This window comes from Triticum dicoccoides, chromosome 5A (genome assembly GCF_002162155.2).
Source record: "Triticum dicoccoides isolate Atlit2015 ecotype Zavitan chromosome 5A, WEW_v2.0, whole genome shotgun sequence".
Lineage (NCBI taxonomy): Eukaryota > Viridiplantae > Streptophyta > Magnoliopsida > Poales > Poaceae > Triticum > Triticum dicoccoides.
Genome location: NC_041388.1, coordinates 567676658 through 567693226, shown reverse-complemented (window position 1 = coordinate 567693226; position 16569 = coordinate 567676658). Strand labels below are relative to the sequence as shown.

General features: G+C 45.9%; 1 protein-coding gene, 1 long non-coding RNA gene and 2 other non-coding genes across 5 annotated transcripts; all 4 read left to right on the top strand.

Annotated features, from left to right (window-relative positions):
* Positions 1-874: 874 nt before the first annotated feature.
* LOC119302885 lies at positions 875-4350 on the top strand. The gene is made up of 4 exons (XR_005147776.1): positions 875-1509; positions 1610-1965; positions 3068-3139; positions 4290-4350. It is a non-coding gene; the product is annotated as an uncharacterized LOC119302885 (long non-coding RNA).
* Positions 4351-5960: 1610 nt separating this feature from the next.
* On the top strand, positions 5961-8216 carry LOC119302884 (probable purine permease 5). 2 transcript variants are annotated; one of them, XM_037579934.1, is made up of 2 exons: positions 5961-6193; positions 6894-8216. In XM_037579934.1, the coding sequence occupies exons 1-2, from the start codon at positions 6130-6132 to the stop codon at positions 8027-8029; spliced, it is 1200 nt and encodes a 399-aa protein (XP_037435831.1). In that variant the 5' UTR covers positions 5961-6129; the 3' UTR covers positions 8030-8216. The 2 variants fall into 2 exon arrangements, with proteins under 2 accessions (XP_037435831.1, XP_037435830.1); XM_037579933.1 differs by having other exon boundaries at positions 6888-8216.
* An 841-nt stretch (positions 8217-9057) lies between these two features.
* On the top strand, positions 9058-9139 carry TRNAS-AGA. Its single transcript has one exon. It is a non-coding gene; the product is annotated as a tRNA-Ser (tRNA).
* A 3517-nt stretch (positions 9140-12656) lies between these two features.
* On the top strand, positions 12657-12738 carry TRNAS-AGA. Its single transcript has one exon. It is a non-coding gene; the product is annotated as a tRNA-Ser (tRNA).
* Positions 12739-16569: the final 3831 nt, after the last annotated feature.

Sequence of the window (16569 nt, the reverse complement as noted above, 5' to 3'; positions counted from 1 at the left end):
GGGGTAGCGGCGGCCAGCGGCGGAGGTGTGGCATGTGGATAGGAGGAGAAGAAATTTTGTACTCACTAGTAATAATGTACGTGCAATGCACGTTTATATTAGGTAGGATATTAATTGCACGTTATATTAGGTAAGATATATCTGTTGCACGTTGGTATTTGGTGAGATATCAATTACTTTTTCGCATGAATGGTAGGATATTAATTACATGGCAGATTCCAAGGGATAGCGTTGAGTCAAAACGTGTTTATAACCAATAGCAGTGATGGGTAATTAGAGTGTTAAACATGTTCGGTGCTCAATATTGGAACGATTTGAACCGCTAGATAGTATGATTTGACGGTCAAAATGGTTTAGATCTACCCATTTGGGTCATTTTATATTGATATAAATATAGATAGATAAGTGACGTCGAAGGGGTAAAAACAAGATACTTGGGCTGCCTTTTTGGAAAAATCCCTTCAAATTTGTACTTGTCCAAAGACTTAGTTTGGCTAGGTGCGCTTAGCCGCTTATTTTGCTACTCTCAGGATTTTGAAGGGGCCGACTAGACAGGGGCGGATCTAATGGGGGTGTCGTGGATGCCATGGCACCCCCTTCAAAATTACAAAATAAATTTTACTAGACATTTGACACTGAGTACTCATCAAAGTTGTTGCTATTTTCAGACTATTTATTGAGATCTTTATCTTTACCTATACTAATAAAGCAGCTAATGCTTCTGCCCGTACGTCGTCGGCGATTTTGCAAAAAAGCCCCTCTACTTTTGAGAATTCAACCCGCAGTCCCTGTTTAAGTGGACCTGGAAAAACGCTTCATTTTTGCACAAAACACCATATTGTTTGGATTATTCAACCCGTGGTCCGAGCTGATTTTGTAAAGAGAAAAAAAGACCATAGGAGGAGCACGGGCTCGCCTCCTCTCCCTCTCGCCCAAGTCCTCGTCGCTGCCGCCGCCACCACCACCCACGCTGTGGCAATCTCCGGCGAGCTCCGTCGCCGCACAACACACCCCAGAGCTCCCCACGGTCCGCGTCTCCCTCCCCTCCGGCCAGATTCTGCGCTCCCGACCTCTACCGCCCGGTCGCAACGCCACCCTTGTGGCTGGGTTTGGGGCAGGGCTTCGCCGCCGCGTCTCCGGCGGCCCCGGGTTCGTCCCTCTTCCTACCTGGTCGGGATCCACCACCCCTACACCTCACCTTCGACGCCATGGGAGTTCCCCATCCACCATGGTTGTCGCCGTCAAGGGCTTCTTCACGAAGATGTGAAGGACGCCATGGATCTGCAGCTCCTTTTCTCCTCCACCACGGACGCCGCCTCACCCTTCCAAGCCAACAGGCACCCTACAAACGGGTCGGCCCACAGCTCCTCCGCTCCTCTGCCATCTTGAGATGCACCTGGATCTGGCGATTTCAGGGCCTTCATGGCTTTAGAATCGGCCTCTCGTTCGGGATCAGTTTGGATCTAGGACAAGCCAACCATGCTGCTGCGCCAAGCTCCTCTTGATATAGTACGCAGATACTCTGTTATAGTATTCAGATAAGCAAGACATCTCTGCATTGCATCTTACATCAATTGAATTGAGGGATTGATAATTGGTTTTGTGGCAGGTTTACATGAATGCTATCCGGGAGAAGGCAAATATCAGGAGCAAATAAAATCAATCCCTGTACAAATAAAAACACTCCCTGCAATCTATCATTTTTTTGAGGAATTAGCCACATTAGAGTAGTTGATACATTGGATGAGTATTCAGAAGGTGCAGTCAATTTGTCCTTTGGCATCTAGCCCTCCTGTTGGTATAATAATGCAAATTGCCTTTTTTTAAAAAAAATGGTCCTTCATTTCTTTTATTTGAGTTATCTGTGTATCTTTTAAGCTTTTGCTAGGCGAGGAAAGGTGGACCAAGTAGTCTAGCAGAACCAATTGCATTTTTGGGGTATTGGCTTCAGATTGGAGTGGGAAGGTATAGATATGTGTTCTTTCCACAAGAAGAACAATGAATACTACTACAATCTTTTCTAGCATGGTTTGTTCTCAGCCACATGAGTTTTATAATCCTTCTAAAACAGTCACTTCCTTTCATATGAATGCACTTTTAGCAGATGTTATTCTGACTGGTCTGCTATATTTGTTCATGAAGACGTTCATGTTTACTCCCTGTTCAATTCAAGTCTGAAAGATTCATATTTGGGTAGACAGGTTTCACTGATTGAAAATATTTGAGATGCTCTTTTTGATGTATGGCAATATGCTATCTCAAATATGGTAGACGAGGAATACGGGCTCTTTTGAAGATAAATAAACTAGATAAAAAAGAATTGAAATAGCCAAGCAAGTTTCATTGCATGTTAATTATATGGTCTGCTGTACTGAACCTTTTTCTGCAATTTTCTTATTTGTTCTGCTTGAAAAAGCTAACACTGATCTTTTGCTACGTTTTGTGTTAATGAGTAAATGTTTTGTACAGAAAATCAGTGCTAGAGATTAGAATTGCCTCATATATAATACTCCATCTGTCTCATTATATAAGACATTTTTTCACGAGGTAGTACCAAATATGCCTTTATGTGCTTTCTTCAACAAGTCATATGTGTGACTGACCTCCACCCACCTCCCCATTCTCAACAAGCACCAGGACGTGACTTCGGTTCTGCCAAGTAGGTTTTAATAAACAAATCCTTCCTAAATTATGAGCTGTTTTCTTACTGAGCAAACAGAATGCCCAACATTCCAATTTGTGATGTTAAGGCTAACAAGAGATGCATATATCATATTTAACATACTATCTGCACTCTTCCTAATTTAGTTTTTTTTTGCTTGTCCAGAAAGAATAAATTGGTGTTTGATTTGACTACAACCCTACGGTGTTTGCTCTGAAAGGCATGCACTTTAAAAAAAGACATGATGTGCATTTGCATAGTTTGACAAATTCCGATCAATGAACTGTATTTTGTTTTCTGTTTTCATTGTAACATCAACCTTACGTGGTTCTTCTTATCAATGTTTGAACTGAAGTTATACAATAGAGGGTATGTACTTGATTGTTTTAGTGTCAATATATTCAGAAGACATGGATCCATCACGGAAGGAGTAGATGAAGACCATGGAAAGGAGGAGTTACTAGGAGCAGAATACTGGTGAGTTAACTTCGGTTTTCAGAATTGAAGCTTCACTCAGGTGAAGTGGTTCCTTTGGACATTGATATCTGCTGCATAATATATGTAGATAAAGGAAAATTGAATTAAGAACTCAATCGGAGCAGAGACCATGAGTTGTGGACCATATAATGTTGTCTGCTTCACTTTCAGTTTCTATTGGGAAAATTTGCAGAACCGGATAATGTCTCAACACTGACTAGAAGAAAGGAAGCCACATATAGCTGGTTCGGCCAGCCAACTAATCCATGAAATTTACCTTCTTTGTCTTTCCTTTTTAATGCTCATCACATTTTTATATATGTGCACCATGGTTAAAGTTTGCAAATATTATTGTGCAAAAGCAGTCTATTCCTTGCACCTGTTTTGCAAGCTGGATTATTCAAAGAATATATACAAAGACGGGAAAAGGCAGTCGTGTCACATTAATGTGGGGAGGGCAATATTGGGTAGAGATTCTTGCATTTGCACGTTAAGTTTGTGGCAATTGTGAATTGCTTTATTTTCCTGCCATTCGTATTTCTTGTGTGAATAACATCAAGATGGTTTTGAGCCTGGAAACTTCAAGCGTGTCATAAGGCAGGAAACATATCTGTAGAGAAGTATAGGTGATGTGCTAGAAAACATGGCCGTGCCACTGATTTTTCAGCTGGTCGTGTGCTTCATCTGTATGATGCTTTTGTTGATTACCAGCTTATGTAGGTTGCTTAGAAGCGAGGCCTTCCCATAGTTGACGAAGATATGTGTAACCAGTGAAGAATATTAGGATGGGAATTTTACCTATTCTGTGGACTAGCTACAGTTCTTGGTGCCTTATAAATGATAAAGAGAGGTCTCTCTGACTAAATAATAATTTCCATTAGTTACTACTTTTCAGTTTTAGATTCCACTGTAATGTTGCTGATGATGTCAACACTGGTTTGACTTCTCATATATACGATCTCTAATTATTTCAGAAGATAATCAATCTGTTCATATCATACTACTTCCCATTATAACTTTCCCTGTGTATACTTTGGTAGCAGTGTGCTTTATTATTAGGCCCTGTAAAGATATGGAGTAAATTCTGCACCGCTGTGACCTTTACCTTCTTTCTAGATATACAATTGTTTACCAAATCGCGGCTTTGCAGGGAGGAGGTGTTGTCGCCAGCCTCACGTTGATGTGCGGTACTTGCGCCTCTCTGCTTCATGTGGATACAGGCACCAAACTAGAACATTTCCATGTTGTTATTTGGTGTTTAGAAAGTGTTTATCTGTAAGCTACATTAATACACTATAGTAGTCCCACAACGTTTTGCATATGAATAGTTGTAGAAGAAACATGATAACAGGTTTCTTTTGTTGCTAACGTGTAGAGTTACTGTACAAATGCATTTTCTGCTACAGATTTACGGGTCATTATTTAGCTATTTCGGTTCCTCCTTATGAATGGATTTTTCTATGTATATGGCGGAATATAATATAGACCTCTATTTGTAAACATCCATATAGTTTGTGGAAAATGGAAAACCTTACTTTTTTTTTGTTATCTTTATGAAAATACTATTATCTCTTTTTAGCCCTTTACTATTACTTCCAAAAGAGTTCTTTTTAGTGACATGCAACTTTCTCCTTGATGAGTAATGATCTGGTTATCTTGATAAAGACTGCTAATTCAGGTTATTTGTATGAATATTTTTATCAATTATAATTAATATTGTTTTGTTGCTTGTGGTAAGCCTCCCCACTTTGTAATGATCAATATATATGCCCGTACTTCAAGAATTTGTTGTTATCAGTGCTACATTTGGTCTGCTGATATGCCATGAATTTTGTTTTATTTCCATTTTTCATTTGATGCATGGAAGCAGTTTATCTATTTGGATGAATTAGTTTGACAATTACACAGAAATCTATGTGCCACGATGTTTAGAATAGCAAGTTTTCTAATTAACAAATGACAGCAAGCTAAACATGTAGCCTGAAACCACACGAAAGCTACTATAGAATCTCATTCTGCAAAGCTACCTTCCGGTGGCCAATAACAACCGCACTGCAAGCACCGAAGCGAATATCTCGGTGCCTTTGGGGCATCACATCTATGTTGCTAATACTATTTTTGAAGTTGTTGGCACGGTTTGGCCAGTTAGGCCTTGGGACCGGCTGCACTATTATTGCTGTTGTTGCGCTCACTGGGCCAGCCCACTGAGCATTGCCGAACAGATTATCATTTTTCAAATAAAGAAAAAGGAAGAGAAAAGAATAATATCCCCTCAAATATTTTCTGATTGAGCTAAAAATTTCCAAACAATATGACTTTTAGACTAAGTTAAATAAATCTTTGTGGATTCAAAAAATGTTCGCAATTCTGAAAAAAAAATGTTTGAGAAATCAAAAAATGTTCACGAGTTTTCAAAAAGTTCCTGTATTAAAAATGTTAAGTAAATTGAACAAATGTTCACCAAAATATTATTGGTGAAGCAGCAAAGTATGGTCATGGCCTTTAGAGATTACGATTTTTTTTCTCCCGTTGCAACGCACGGGCCTTATATCCTAGTTATGATAATGTTTAGTGTAATTTAAACTGGGGCATCATTCTAGGTCCGCGGCTGCGACTAGAGATAATACCCTAAAAATTCCTTACAAAAGGACTATCAATGTAACCAGGACGCAGACGCAAGTGCCCTGGTTTGTCTTTTCTTTTTTTTGGAGAGAGTCCTGGTTTATTGTGTAGGCCCAAACACGTTAAAAACGCTGGCGCATTATCCTCCTGAAATAGAGTAGGGAGAGACCAAAGAAACCACGTTCACCCGCAAAAAAAAGGAAACCACGTTGAGCACGCTCCGATGCGACTGCGACTCGACCTACCATCGTCGTAGTATAGATCAATCAATCAATCTCAAGGCTCGCCCACATAAATTAGATGAGCTGGGAGTCGTCGCTGTGTTCCAGGCTAGTTCTACCCCTAAGCTAGCTCCACACCACACGGCGATGGAGAAGGACGGTGACGGCGGCGATGGCCTCCGCCACCACGCCATCCGGCTCCCGCTCACAGGTCCGATTCGCTTCTCCCCCACTTCTTTCTCCCTTCGTCATCCGGCGACAGCGGTGATGCCCGCCACGCCATCCGGCCCCCGCTCACCGGACCGGAATTCTGTTGGTTGCTTCTCTTCTCTGCTCCATCCTATCCGTTCCTATCCCTGCCTAGGGCGAAACGGATGAATCAATCCAAGGTTCCTGGCCCTGGGCACGTACGCCCAGCAATTAGTTAGGTTCTTTTGGTTCCAGATTTGTGAAATCTACCCTACCACTTATTGCTCAGGATTGATTGCCAATCGATTGCGGTGGCTTTACAGTGGAGCAGAGTGTGGGGAGGGGAGCCAAGAATCAAATAAACCTTTTTTCTTTCCTTTTTATTATTGATTAAACAATATATATACTACTAGCAATGATTGTTGGACGGCAATCTGAAGCAATGCTATGGTGGATTTTGGGGAGCTTGATTTACCTAATTAACTTTCATGGATTTTTGGCTAGCCAAATGAATTTTAGCTGACAGCTAGTACCTCTTAGTTCAGTTATTTTGCTTACTGAAAATACTTTTTTTGGTCGAGTTACTGAAAATATGTTGCCGCCTCGATACAGTACTGTACATGGCTCTGCTAGATTTAGTTTTTAGTTTCTGGTGCCAAATCTGAAGTTCTGAACGTGCTGTTTCTATTGAACTGAACTGTGATATTCGCCATAAGTTGCAGCAATGGAGGGCTCGGGCTCGGAGATCACCAGCAACGGAGGGCCAAGCGTCTCGCTGCGCCAGAAAGCGTCTTCGCTCATGGCCTCCTCGGCAGCGGCGTACCGCAGCAAGCCCGCCTCCTTCTGGGCGCTCCTCGCGCTCAGCGGCGGCGCGATGCTCACGGCGTTCCCGGCGGCCAGCCTGCTCTCGCGCCTCTACTACAACGGAGGCGGCCAGAGCAAGTGGATCCTCTCGTGGTCCGCCGTCGCCGGCTGGCCCATCCCGGCGCTGCTGCTGCTCCCCTGCTACCTCTTCACCGACGCGTCGCCGACGTGGCCGCCGTCGCCGTGGCTCTGCTTCTGGTACGCCCTGCTCGGCCTGCTCAGCGCCGCCGACAACCTCATGTACGCCTGGGCCTACGCGTACCTGCCGGCCTCCACGGCGTCCCTCGTCGCCGCGTCCTCGCTCGCCTTCTCCGCCGTGTTCGGCCGCCTCATCGTGGGGAAGAAGAACAGGATAGGCTTGTCCACGCTGAACGCCATCGTGGTGATCACCGCCGGCGTGGTGATCATCGCGCTGGACTCGGGGTCCGACCGGTACCCGGGGATCACGGGCCGGCAGTACGCGCTCGGGTTCGCGCTGGACGTGGCCGGGTCGGCGCTCCACGGCCTCATCTTCGCGCTCTCGGAGCTCGTCTTCGACAAGTACCTCAGCAACGGCAGCGGAGACGGTGCCGCCGCGACCCGCTTCCACGTGGTGCTGGAGCAGCAGGCGGCGGTGTCGCTGAGCGCGTTCGCGTTCACGTCGGCGGGGCTGGCGGCCACCGACGGGTTCGCGGCGATGCGGCGGGAGGCCGCGGGGTTCAGTGCCGCAGGGGGAGGGAAGGCGGGGTACGCGATGGTGATGGGGTGGTCGGCGGCGACGTTCCAGTTGGGGGTGCTGGGGGCGACGGGGGTGGTGTACCTGGGGTCGACGGTGCTGGCCGGCGTGCTGAACGCGGTGAGGGTGCCGCTGACGAGCGTGGCGGCGGTGGTGTGGTTCCACGACCCCATGAGCGGCTTCAAGATCCTGTCGCTGGTGATCACCGTGTGGGGGTTCGGGTCATACATGGTCGGCCATTCGTCGGCCAAGAAAACGTCAGGAGGTTCGTCTCAATAACAACATAGGCGGCAAAATCAAATTAGGAGCTGATGCTATGGTTTTTTACTGGAGAGGAGTATAGTTCTGATTCGTGGTTCGTGAATGATGTGTGTTTGAACACAACAGTGATGTAGTCTCGCGTTGAATTTTTTTTTTAGCATTACACAAGCGCTCGTATACACGCGCATACACTCACCCCTATAAACGCACACATGCACACCCTACCTCTATGAGCACCTCCGAGAGACTAAGCCGGCATATCATCTTGATGATTTACGAAGTCACCGTACGCGCCTCGTCGTCGACGGGAACGTCTCCTCCCACTGAAAGCGCATCGCCGGAAATCCTGAAATAAATTCAAGAATAATGCGAGCACCAGGATTTGAACCCTGGTGGGTTGGGGATACCACTGTCCACCTAACCAACTCAACCACAGGTTGATTCGCGTCTCGCGTTGAAATTGAAGTGTATATTCGATCGATATGTTGGGTTTTTGTAGATATCTTATCCAAAAATGCTACACCTACGTACAACTTCTACGTAACATACGTAATCCCCTCCCCCACTAATCAAACTCCCCCTGATTTCAAGGGTGGGCCCGCGTCCCCAACTAATGGCCAATAAAAATCTGCCAAATCAGCTCATACGTAAGATACGTAACACGTATTACGTAGGTGTAGCATTTTTGGATAAGATAAACATACAAAGAGTTACACGCAATTACATGCTGATTAGAATTTTTTTATCTACTAACTAATCATAAACTTGCCCCCCTTCCTCTGATTTTCAGGGAAGGTGGGCCGCCTCCCTACCTGTTGACCAATCAAATTAATCCTTTTTGTAAAACTTTATAACTCGTTTGTACATGTAGCATTACTTCTTATCACATACTGTACGTTGGAAATGGCTTTGTTGTACGTACTTTGTTTGTCTGGCACCGAACCGAAAAGGCTGCCTGCTTGTTTTATCGCCCGCGTTCTCCTGCTGGCTTAGACAAAAATAAGTTCTCAGTACTCTAATTACAATTCAGAGACTAATCACAGAAGGTGGTCGTGCCGGAGTGGTTATCGGGCATGACTAGAAATCATGTGGGCTTTGCCCGCGCAGGTTCGAATCCTGCCGACCACGTTCTCTTTTTTGTTCTCCTATTTTTTTCCTTGAAAAGGCCAAAAGCTGAAAACACCAACCCAAACTAAATTTGCATGTGTTTTTCCTCTCCTTTTTACTCCCTCCGTTCCTAAATATTTGTCTTTCTAGACATTTCAAATGACTATTACATACGGATGTATGTAGACATATTTTAGAGTGTAGATTCACCTATTTTGCTCCGTATGTAGTCACTTGTTGAAATGACTAGAAAGACAAGTATTTAGGAACGGAGGGAGTACAACACAATAGCTGGCCAACTTCTACGAAACGACCACAAAATTATAAGAATGGGCTTAACATTTTCTTTAGGTGAAAGGCAAACAGCACCTTGTTTATATCTCAATTTAGGGGCATGTAAAGATTGTTTGGTGGATTAACCAGCCAAACATGATGACCAACTTCCAGAGTAGTAGCCACTCGAGCTAGCCTTTGAGTCGGACGAGGCTGTTCTGATCCCGAGCTCATGTAAGCTCGGAAGAAAAGTAAAATCACATAAAATGGAAAAAATCATAAAGGTTTTGTGCCAAATATTGATAATGTTTAAACATTGATAATGTTTAGACTGCTTGCAAATATTGATAATGTTTAAATATTGATAAGGTTCGAATCCTGCTGACCACGTTCTCTTTTTTGTTCTCCTATTTTTTTCCTTGAAAAGGCCAAAAGCCGAAAATACCAACCCAAACTAAATTTGCATGTGTTTTTCCTCTCCCTTTTACAACACAATAGCTGGCCAACTTCTACGAAACGACCACAAAATTATAAGAATGGGCTTAACATTTTCTTTAGGTGAAAGGCAAACAGCACCTTTTTTATATCTCAATTTAGGGGCATGTAAAGATTGTTCGGTGGATTAACCAGCCAAACATGATGACCAACTTCCAGAGTAGTAGCCACTCGAGCTAGCCTTTGAGTCGGACGAGGCTGTTCTGATCCCGAGCTCATGTAAGCTCGGAAGAAAAGTAAAATCACATAAAATGGAAAAAAATCATAAAGGTTTTGTGCCAAATATTGATAATGTTTAGACTGCTTGCAAAGTTTCATCACCGGATGACATTCACGGGAAACATGGCAAAAAAATCAGTGCTTTCAAATATTACTTTCAAAAGCATTTTTTACCATTGATTTTTAATTATTTTGCGAAGGCCAAAAGCCCAAAACACCAACCCAAACTAAATTTGCATGTGTTTTCCGTCTCTGTTTTGTAGCACGATGGCTTGCCAACTTCTACAAACTGAAAAAGACTTTCGCTCCGTTTTATATATAAAGCAAACCGTCACGAGCATACAAAGTTCAAATAAAGAATGCAAACGCACACAAAGTCTCATGAATAAGATTCCGCTGAGGGTACCAGCTCAACAAGCCCAAGGTAGACCACAATTTCATAAGAATATGTTTAACATTTTTTAGGTGAAGGTAAACAATGCCATTATTTATATCTCAAAGTAGGGGCATAGAAAGATTGTTTGGTGGATTAACCAGCCAAACAAGATGACCAACTTCCAGAGTAGTCTCCACTCGAGCTAGCCTTTGAGTCGGACGAGGCTGTTTTGATCCCGAGCTCATGTAAGCTCGGAAGAACAGTAAAATCACATAAAATGAAAAAAATAAAAAAAAATCATAAATGTTTTGTGCCGAAAATTGATCATGTTTTGACTGCTTGCGAAGTTTCATCACTGGATGACATTCACGGAAAACATGGCAAAAAAAATTGATGCTTTAAAATGTTACTTTCAAAAGAATTTTTGACCATTGATTTTTTACCACATCTTCCACGAATGTCATTCATGATGAAGATTTGCAAGCATTGAAAACATTTGTCATTCATGATGAAGCTTTGCAAGCATTGATTTTTTACTGTTCATATGAGCTCGGGATCAGAAGAATACTTCCGCTATAAGCCTCCTTAACATGTGCGTGGTTCATGGCCTATATTACAAACCAAAATACTATTCATGTGAGCTAAGATATCCTTCATAATCATGTAGTGTCCCCTGACTATTTTGGTGCTTGAAGATCTTTAACAACTCTCAGACAGTTAGTTGCTATGCATAGCGGTGCATAAGATCTTCTCCCAAAGCGAGTGCTTCCCAGTAAGCATAAGCATCTAGGGTTGTTGTAGTCGTCACCCCTTCAAAAACCACTACCAATGAACCCAAGTAGGCACGCTGGTCATTTCAGCATGGTGCAGTGGAGGATGGTCAAGACTGGGTGAGGAAGAAGGTCGGATGCAGCTGGGTGGAGATTCAAACGAGGTGAGCAAAATCACCATAATCAGGGTTAGGGGGCGATTCACATGGTTTTGGAAAGATCGGGAGTTAAATACCGCGTTTTAGACCTTAGGGGGTAAATTAGCCAGTTTATGTACCCCTGGGGTTATGTGGACTTCTTTCTCGATGCCGCCATGCGTCCTGCTCAATGCAGCTGAACGCCATGGAGCTCGCCATGTCCAATGATGGACGTGCCAAAGAATGTCCTTGCTATAGCCTGTGTTGCACGATCTTTCCACGACAATAACAAGGGATGGAGGCGTAACATGATGTGGGTGTCTGAGAGTGGTGATCATAGCCGCATGGGAGCAACACTGAGATTCCCAATTTATCGCAGGATAAGTGGCTCTTCAATTTTTTTTGGCACCCTCGAAAACAAGAATAGTTGCCACATCGTGGAATCGATTTGGATGCCGAGTAATTAGATTATTCTACTTCAAGATTTGTGGAATTTATTGATCAGAGTTGATTGCCACGCGTAGACTGTGCACTGTGGAGTATGAGCAGTAATAGTTGGGGGTGAGCAATGTGGTCTAGGAACAAAAATAAATAAAGGAGATGTATGCATTTTCGCTGATGGATCGACTTTTTCATCGTGGGTGGACAACAATGTGAAGCAATGCGGCGGTGCATTTTGGGGAAACTATAAACCGTTTGATCTAATTAGTGAACTCCCATGAATTTTAGCTGGCCCAAACGGATTTTAGCAAGCAGCTCATAGTTCAGTTTGACTACCAAACTTAATTTTGTCGTTCAAATTAGACATGTTCTCATGTTGTTGCCGCCTCAGTACAGTACAAGTGGCTCTGCTGTACTCGGCCCTACTGACCTACAAATTCAAAGTTAGTTTTAACTTTGAGTTGCAGGCAGCATATTTGAATTTCACAAGTTCCATTTGCTTCATTTCTGAACTTTATTTTCTCGGCATCCCCAGCGGCGGCGTACCGCAGCAAGCACGCCTTCTTCCGGGCGCTCGTCGCACTCATGGGGCGGCGCGATGCTGACAGCATTCCCGGCGTAGAGCCCTGGCGGTTACTGCTCGGCTTCCTCGGACAGCCTCATGTGGTTGCTTGATCGCGGTAAACATGGCTGAACTGCTACTTGTCTGACACCGAATACACTGCCTGTTTTTTCACAAGTTTGATTGTATTGGTTCAAGTCAGTTTGCTACTCCAAGCTGACTAAAAACGACTGAGATCGCACTGAGAAGCAAAAATGGCAAGCAAGTGGTCGTGCCGGAGTGGTTATCGGGCATGACTAGAAATCATGTGGGCTTTGCCCGCGCAGGTTCGAATCCTGCCGACCACGCTTCCACTTTTTCATGTTTTATTTTTTTTCTTAACATTTCGCTTCGAAATACTGCAGGGAAAATCGATGTTGCCAAGCCGAATGCCACATGTAAATTCTGTTTGGGTTGGTTCTTTTATTCCTTATTTTTTTCTTAACATTTCCCTTCGAAATACTGCAGGGAAAATCGATGTTGCCAAGCCGAATGCCACATGCTTCGACCATTATGACCTCAGATCTGTACTTGCTCAATATTTTAGGAGGGAACAAAAGAACCAACCCAAACAGAATTTACATGTGTTTTTCCTCCCTTTTTACAACACACGGTGGCTGGCCAGCTTCGACAACAATTTGATGAAGAATGCGACTAAGGGCATCTCCCGATCTTTCGAGCAGTTCGAATGTGCTTTCTCATCCAACGCGGGTCTACATTGATCCGTTCGGTGGTCTGGACATAATTTTTCCCACAATCCGGAGACAGATTGGGGGGCTTGCAGCCGTTCGGACAGTTGTCGACCATTCGGATAGTTGTTGACCGTGTCTGACTAACCTGGCCTAACAAAAAAAACCTCTCCTGTGTTCGCACACTTTCTGGCCCGGAAAGGTCAGGGTCGCTCCAGTGCATCAGTGCCACATTCATGCTAGCTCAGAGCGACGCGACCTCTCACAACGCTCTAGCACTGAAACGACACGCTGGCTGAGAGCACCACCCTCGCCGCTTCCGTGTGCATGTGGCTGCCCCGCGTTCGAACGACCGATCGTTAGTCTGCCGCCTACATTAAACATGTGTGCGATTGCCAAGGAACAATGAGCCGACATCACTCGTTTGTCCGTCTGCCGCCCACCATTAATTACCTTGCCGATTGCCCTGCCATCCGCTCACTATATAAACTGCGTGCACAGCCATGACCCCATCCATCATCCTCTGTTCCCTTTCTCCTCTCTGTAGCATGTCCGCCATGGCCTTCTCGAGCTGCAAAGTCATCTGGGATAGCCTCTCGTTTAAGAAGAAACAAGAGATCGCCGCCATTGCAACCGCCTTGCAAGACGGCGGGCAGACGGAGGCCGGCGTTGCGAATGTCTCAATGGAGGACGTGATTGACGACGAGCCGGCATCGCCGTTGTCACTGGCCCATGCCAGCATCACCATGGGCGAGGCCCGTGCTCACGCACTGAATTGGTGTTGGCTGAGCGTGAGGCTTGTTCCAGTAGGTGTAGGGTGATATGTCTTCAACGTCTAAAATTTATGAAGTATTCATGCCATATTTACAATAATTTCATATGGTTTTTATGCATTTTATACGATTTTTGGGAACTAACCTATTAACCTAGTGCCCAGTGTCAAGTGTTGTTTTCCGCATGTTATTGGTTTTTCAGAAAATTCATACCAAACGAAGTCCAAGTGCCATGAAAATTTAGATGATTTTTATTTTAGAACATAAGAGACCGCCAAACCTTCAAGTAAGGACCTGAAGACCCATGAGGTGGCAACAAGCTCACCCCGTGCACCCTAGGGGTAAGGAGTGCCACCCGAGCTTGTGGGCCTTTCATAACTCCTATTGGCGTGATTCCAACGCTGAAAATTCTATAGAATATTTGAATTTCACAAGTTCAATTTGCTTCATTTCTTTTTTTTCGAAAAGGAGGAATACCCCCGGCCTCTGCATCTGGACGATGCATATGGCCACTTTATTGATTATAACACAAGACCTTACAAAATCGTACAACAGTAAGACCAAAGCCACCATCTTCGCAACCTCTGTCGCTACTCCTATCTAACTGATGAAGGGGCGCTGATGGTCTGGGCCTAATACCAAACAGACCTCGCAGCCAAACCTAACATATGAGACCTGAGGTCCCAACCAGGACTCCTTCCGGGTATGGGCACCCACCAGTCCGGCGTGCTCTTCAATCAGGCCCCCTGCCGGGTATGAGGCCGCCGCAGCCGCCTGCCATCAATCCATCTTCAGTGCGGTACTGCTGCATCAACCTTGTTCGGTCTAACTGCCGTCGACGCCACCACGACGCCAGACAGCGCCACCTCCCTGCGCGAGTTCATCTTCGCACATCGGACTCCGAATCTCCACAACGCCACGCCGCCAAGATCCGCCGCCATCAATGTATAAGATGAAGTACCACTCCACCAAAGAAGCCGTCCTCTGTTCCCCGAGCCCGTGTGTACCTCCATGAATGACGCCCCCAAGGGGGAAACGACACCGGAGCACCGCCATCATCCGATCAACTGATTTAGGGTTTCCCCCGGAGGTAGCAGAGAGTGACCTTGAACTTCTCCACGGCGATGCCTTCAAGAAGAGAACGACACAGACAGCGCCGCCATCGCCGGCCTTTGCAGTAGTCAAAAGCAAGTTTTCACTCAGATCTGTTCAAAGAAACTTCATCTCTCGTGCATGGGCCGCCGCGTCCTGCGACGTCCCTGGGAGCGGGATCCCAAGATCCGCCGCCACCGGCGCCGCCAGAAGGACCCACCACCCGACCGTCATCCCTGAAGGGGACGACGCCACCACCGTGCTCGGATCCGGCATCACGCCAACGCCTTCGGCTGCCCCCAATCAGATCGGTGAAGGAGGATAGGCAACGCGAGCGTCCACCACCACTTAGGACCGCCGGACGGCGCCCGAGCCCGACCACCCGAAGGAGAACCGATCTGGGGCGGGAAACCCCAGATCCGCCGCCGCCAGCCCCCGCAGCGCCGTCGGGATCCCATCGGGCCGCCGCCCGAGCGCGCCAACTCCGCCTCCATGCTGTACGCCCAGGGACGCCGATGCATCTCAGCCAGAGGATCCCCTCATGAAGAGAGGAGGAAGGCCCGCCGTCCGCCGTCCGCCGGGCGAGCTTCGCTCGCCGGCCTCCTTCGGCGGCGGCGGGGAAGAAGGGGAGGAGGGGGGTCGAGGGCGGCGGCGGATGGGGCGCCCGAGTCGCCCCCCTGGAGGCGACGCGAGCGAGGCCCGGCGTGATCATGATTTGCTTCATTTCTGAAGTTCTCAACCTTTTATTTTCTCGGCATCCACAGCCGCGGCGTACAGCAACAAGCCCGTCTTCCAGGGCGCTCCTTGCACTCAGGGGCGGCGCAATGCCGATGGCATTCCCGGCGTTGAGTCAACTGCTCTGGCGGCTCCCGCTCGGCTTCCTTGGACAGCCTCATGTGGTTGCTTGATCGCGGTGAACATGACTGAACTGTTACTTGTCTGACACCGAATACACTGCCTTTTTTTTCATTAGTAAAATTTTCCTCCTCTGAAGGTTTGACGGATCGGTTAGATGCGGTTAGCTGCCTATTTTCCTTCTCTAACGTTTATTGGGGATCGGAGATGCCCTAAGATGCAGCAAAACTAAAACAATGAATTAAGACAAGCATATCTGTCTTTAGTCCCTTGCTCTGATCGCAAGAAAAGCATCCTGTCCAAATTCAATGCTTCTCTACTTTTCTGCTACTTTGGTACTGTACAAGAAAGGAAGAAAGAGAGAGACCTGAAGGGCCTAGCGAGCTTCATGTATTAGAGCATTTCTCGCAGATCCGCTAAAACCTTGTCCTCTACAAATAATACACGTTCCCCTTAAGATGAATTTGTGAGAATTTACGATACGGTTTTTTTAGACGGTACGATTTTTGTGTTGGCAGAATAGACCCTGTATAAACGAATTGAACTTATAAAAAGAACTCTGTTAAATAGGACGAAACACCCTCACACATAAAAGAGAAAAGCAATCGGGTCCTCCGCTTGCTCGAGTTGCAGCAGCAGCTCGCGCGGCGTGCAGCAACATCGACAGCTCACAGCAGCGGTAGAGAGGTGTGGCGTCGGAAGGAAGCTTGGAGGCGGATGGTGCAGGAGT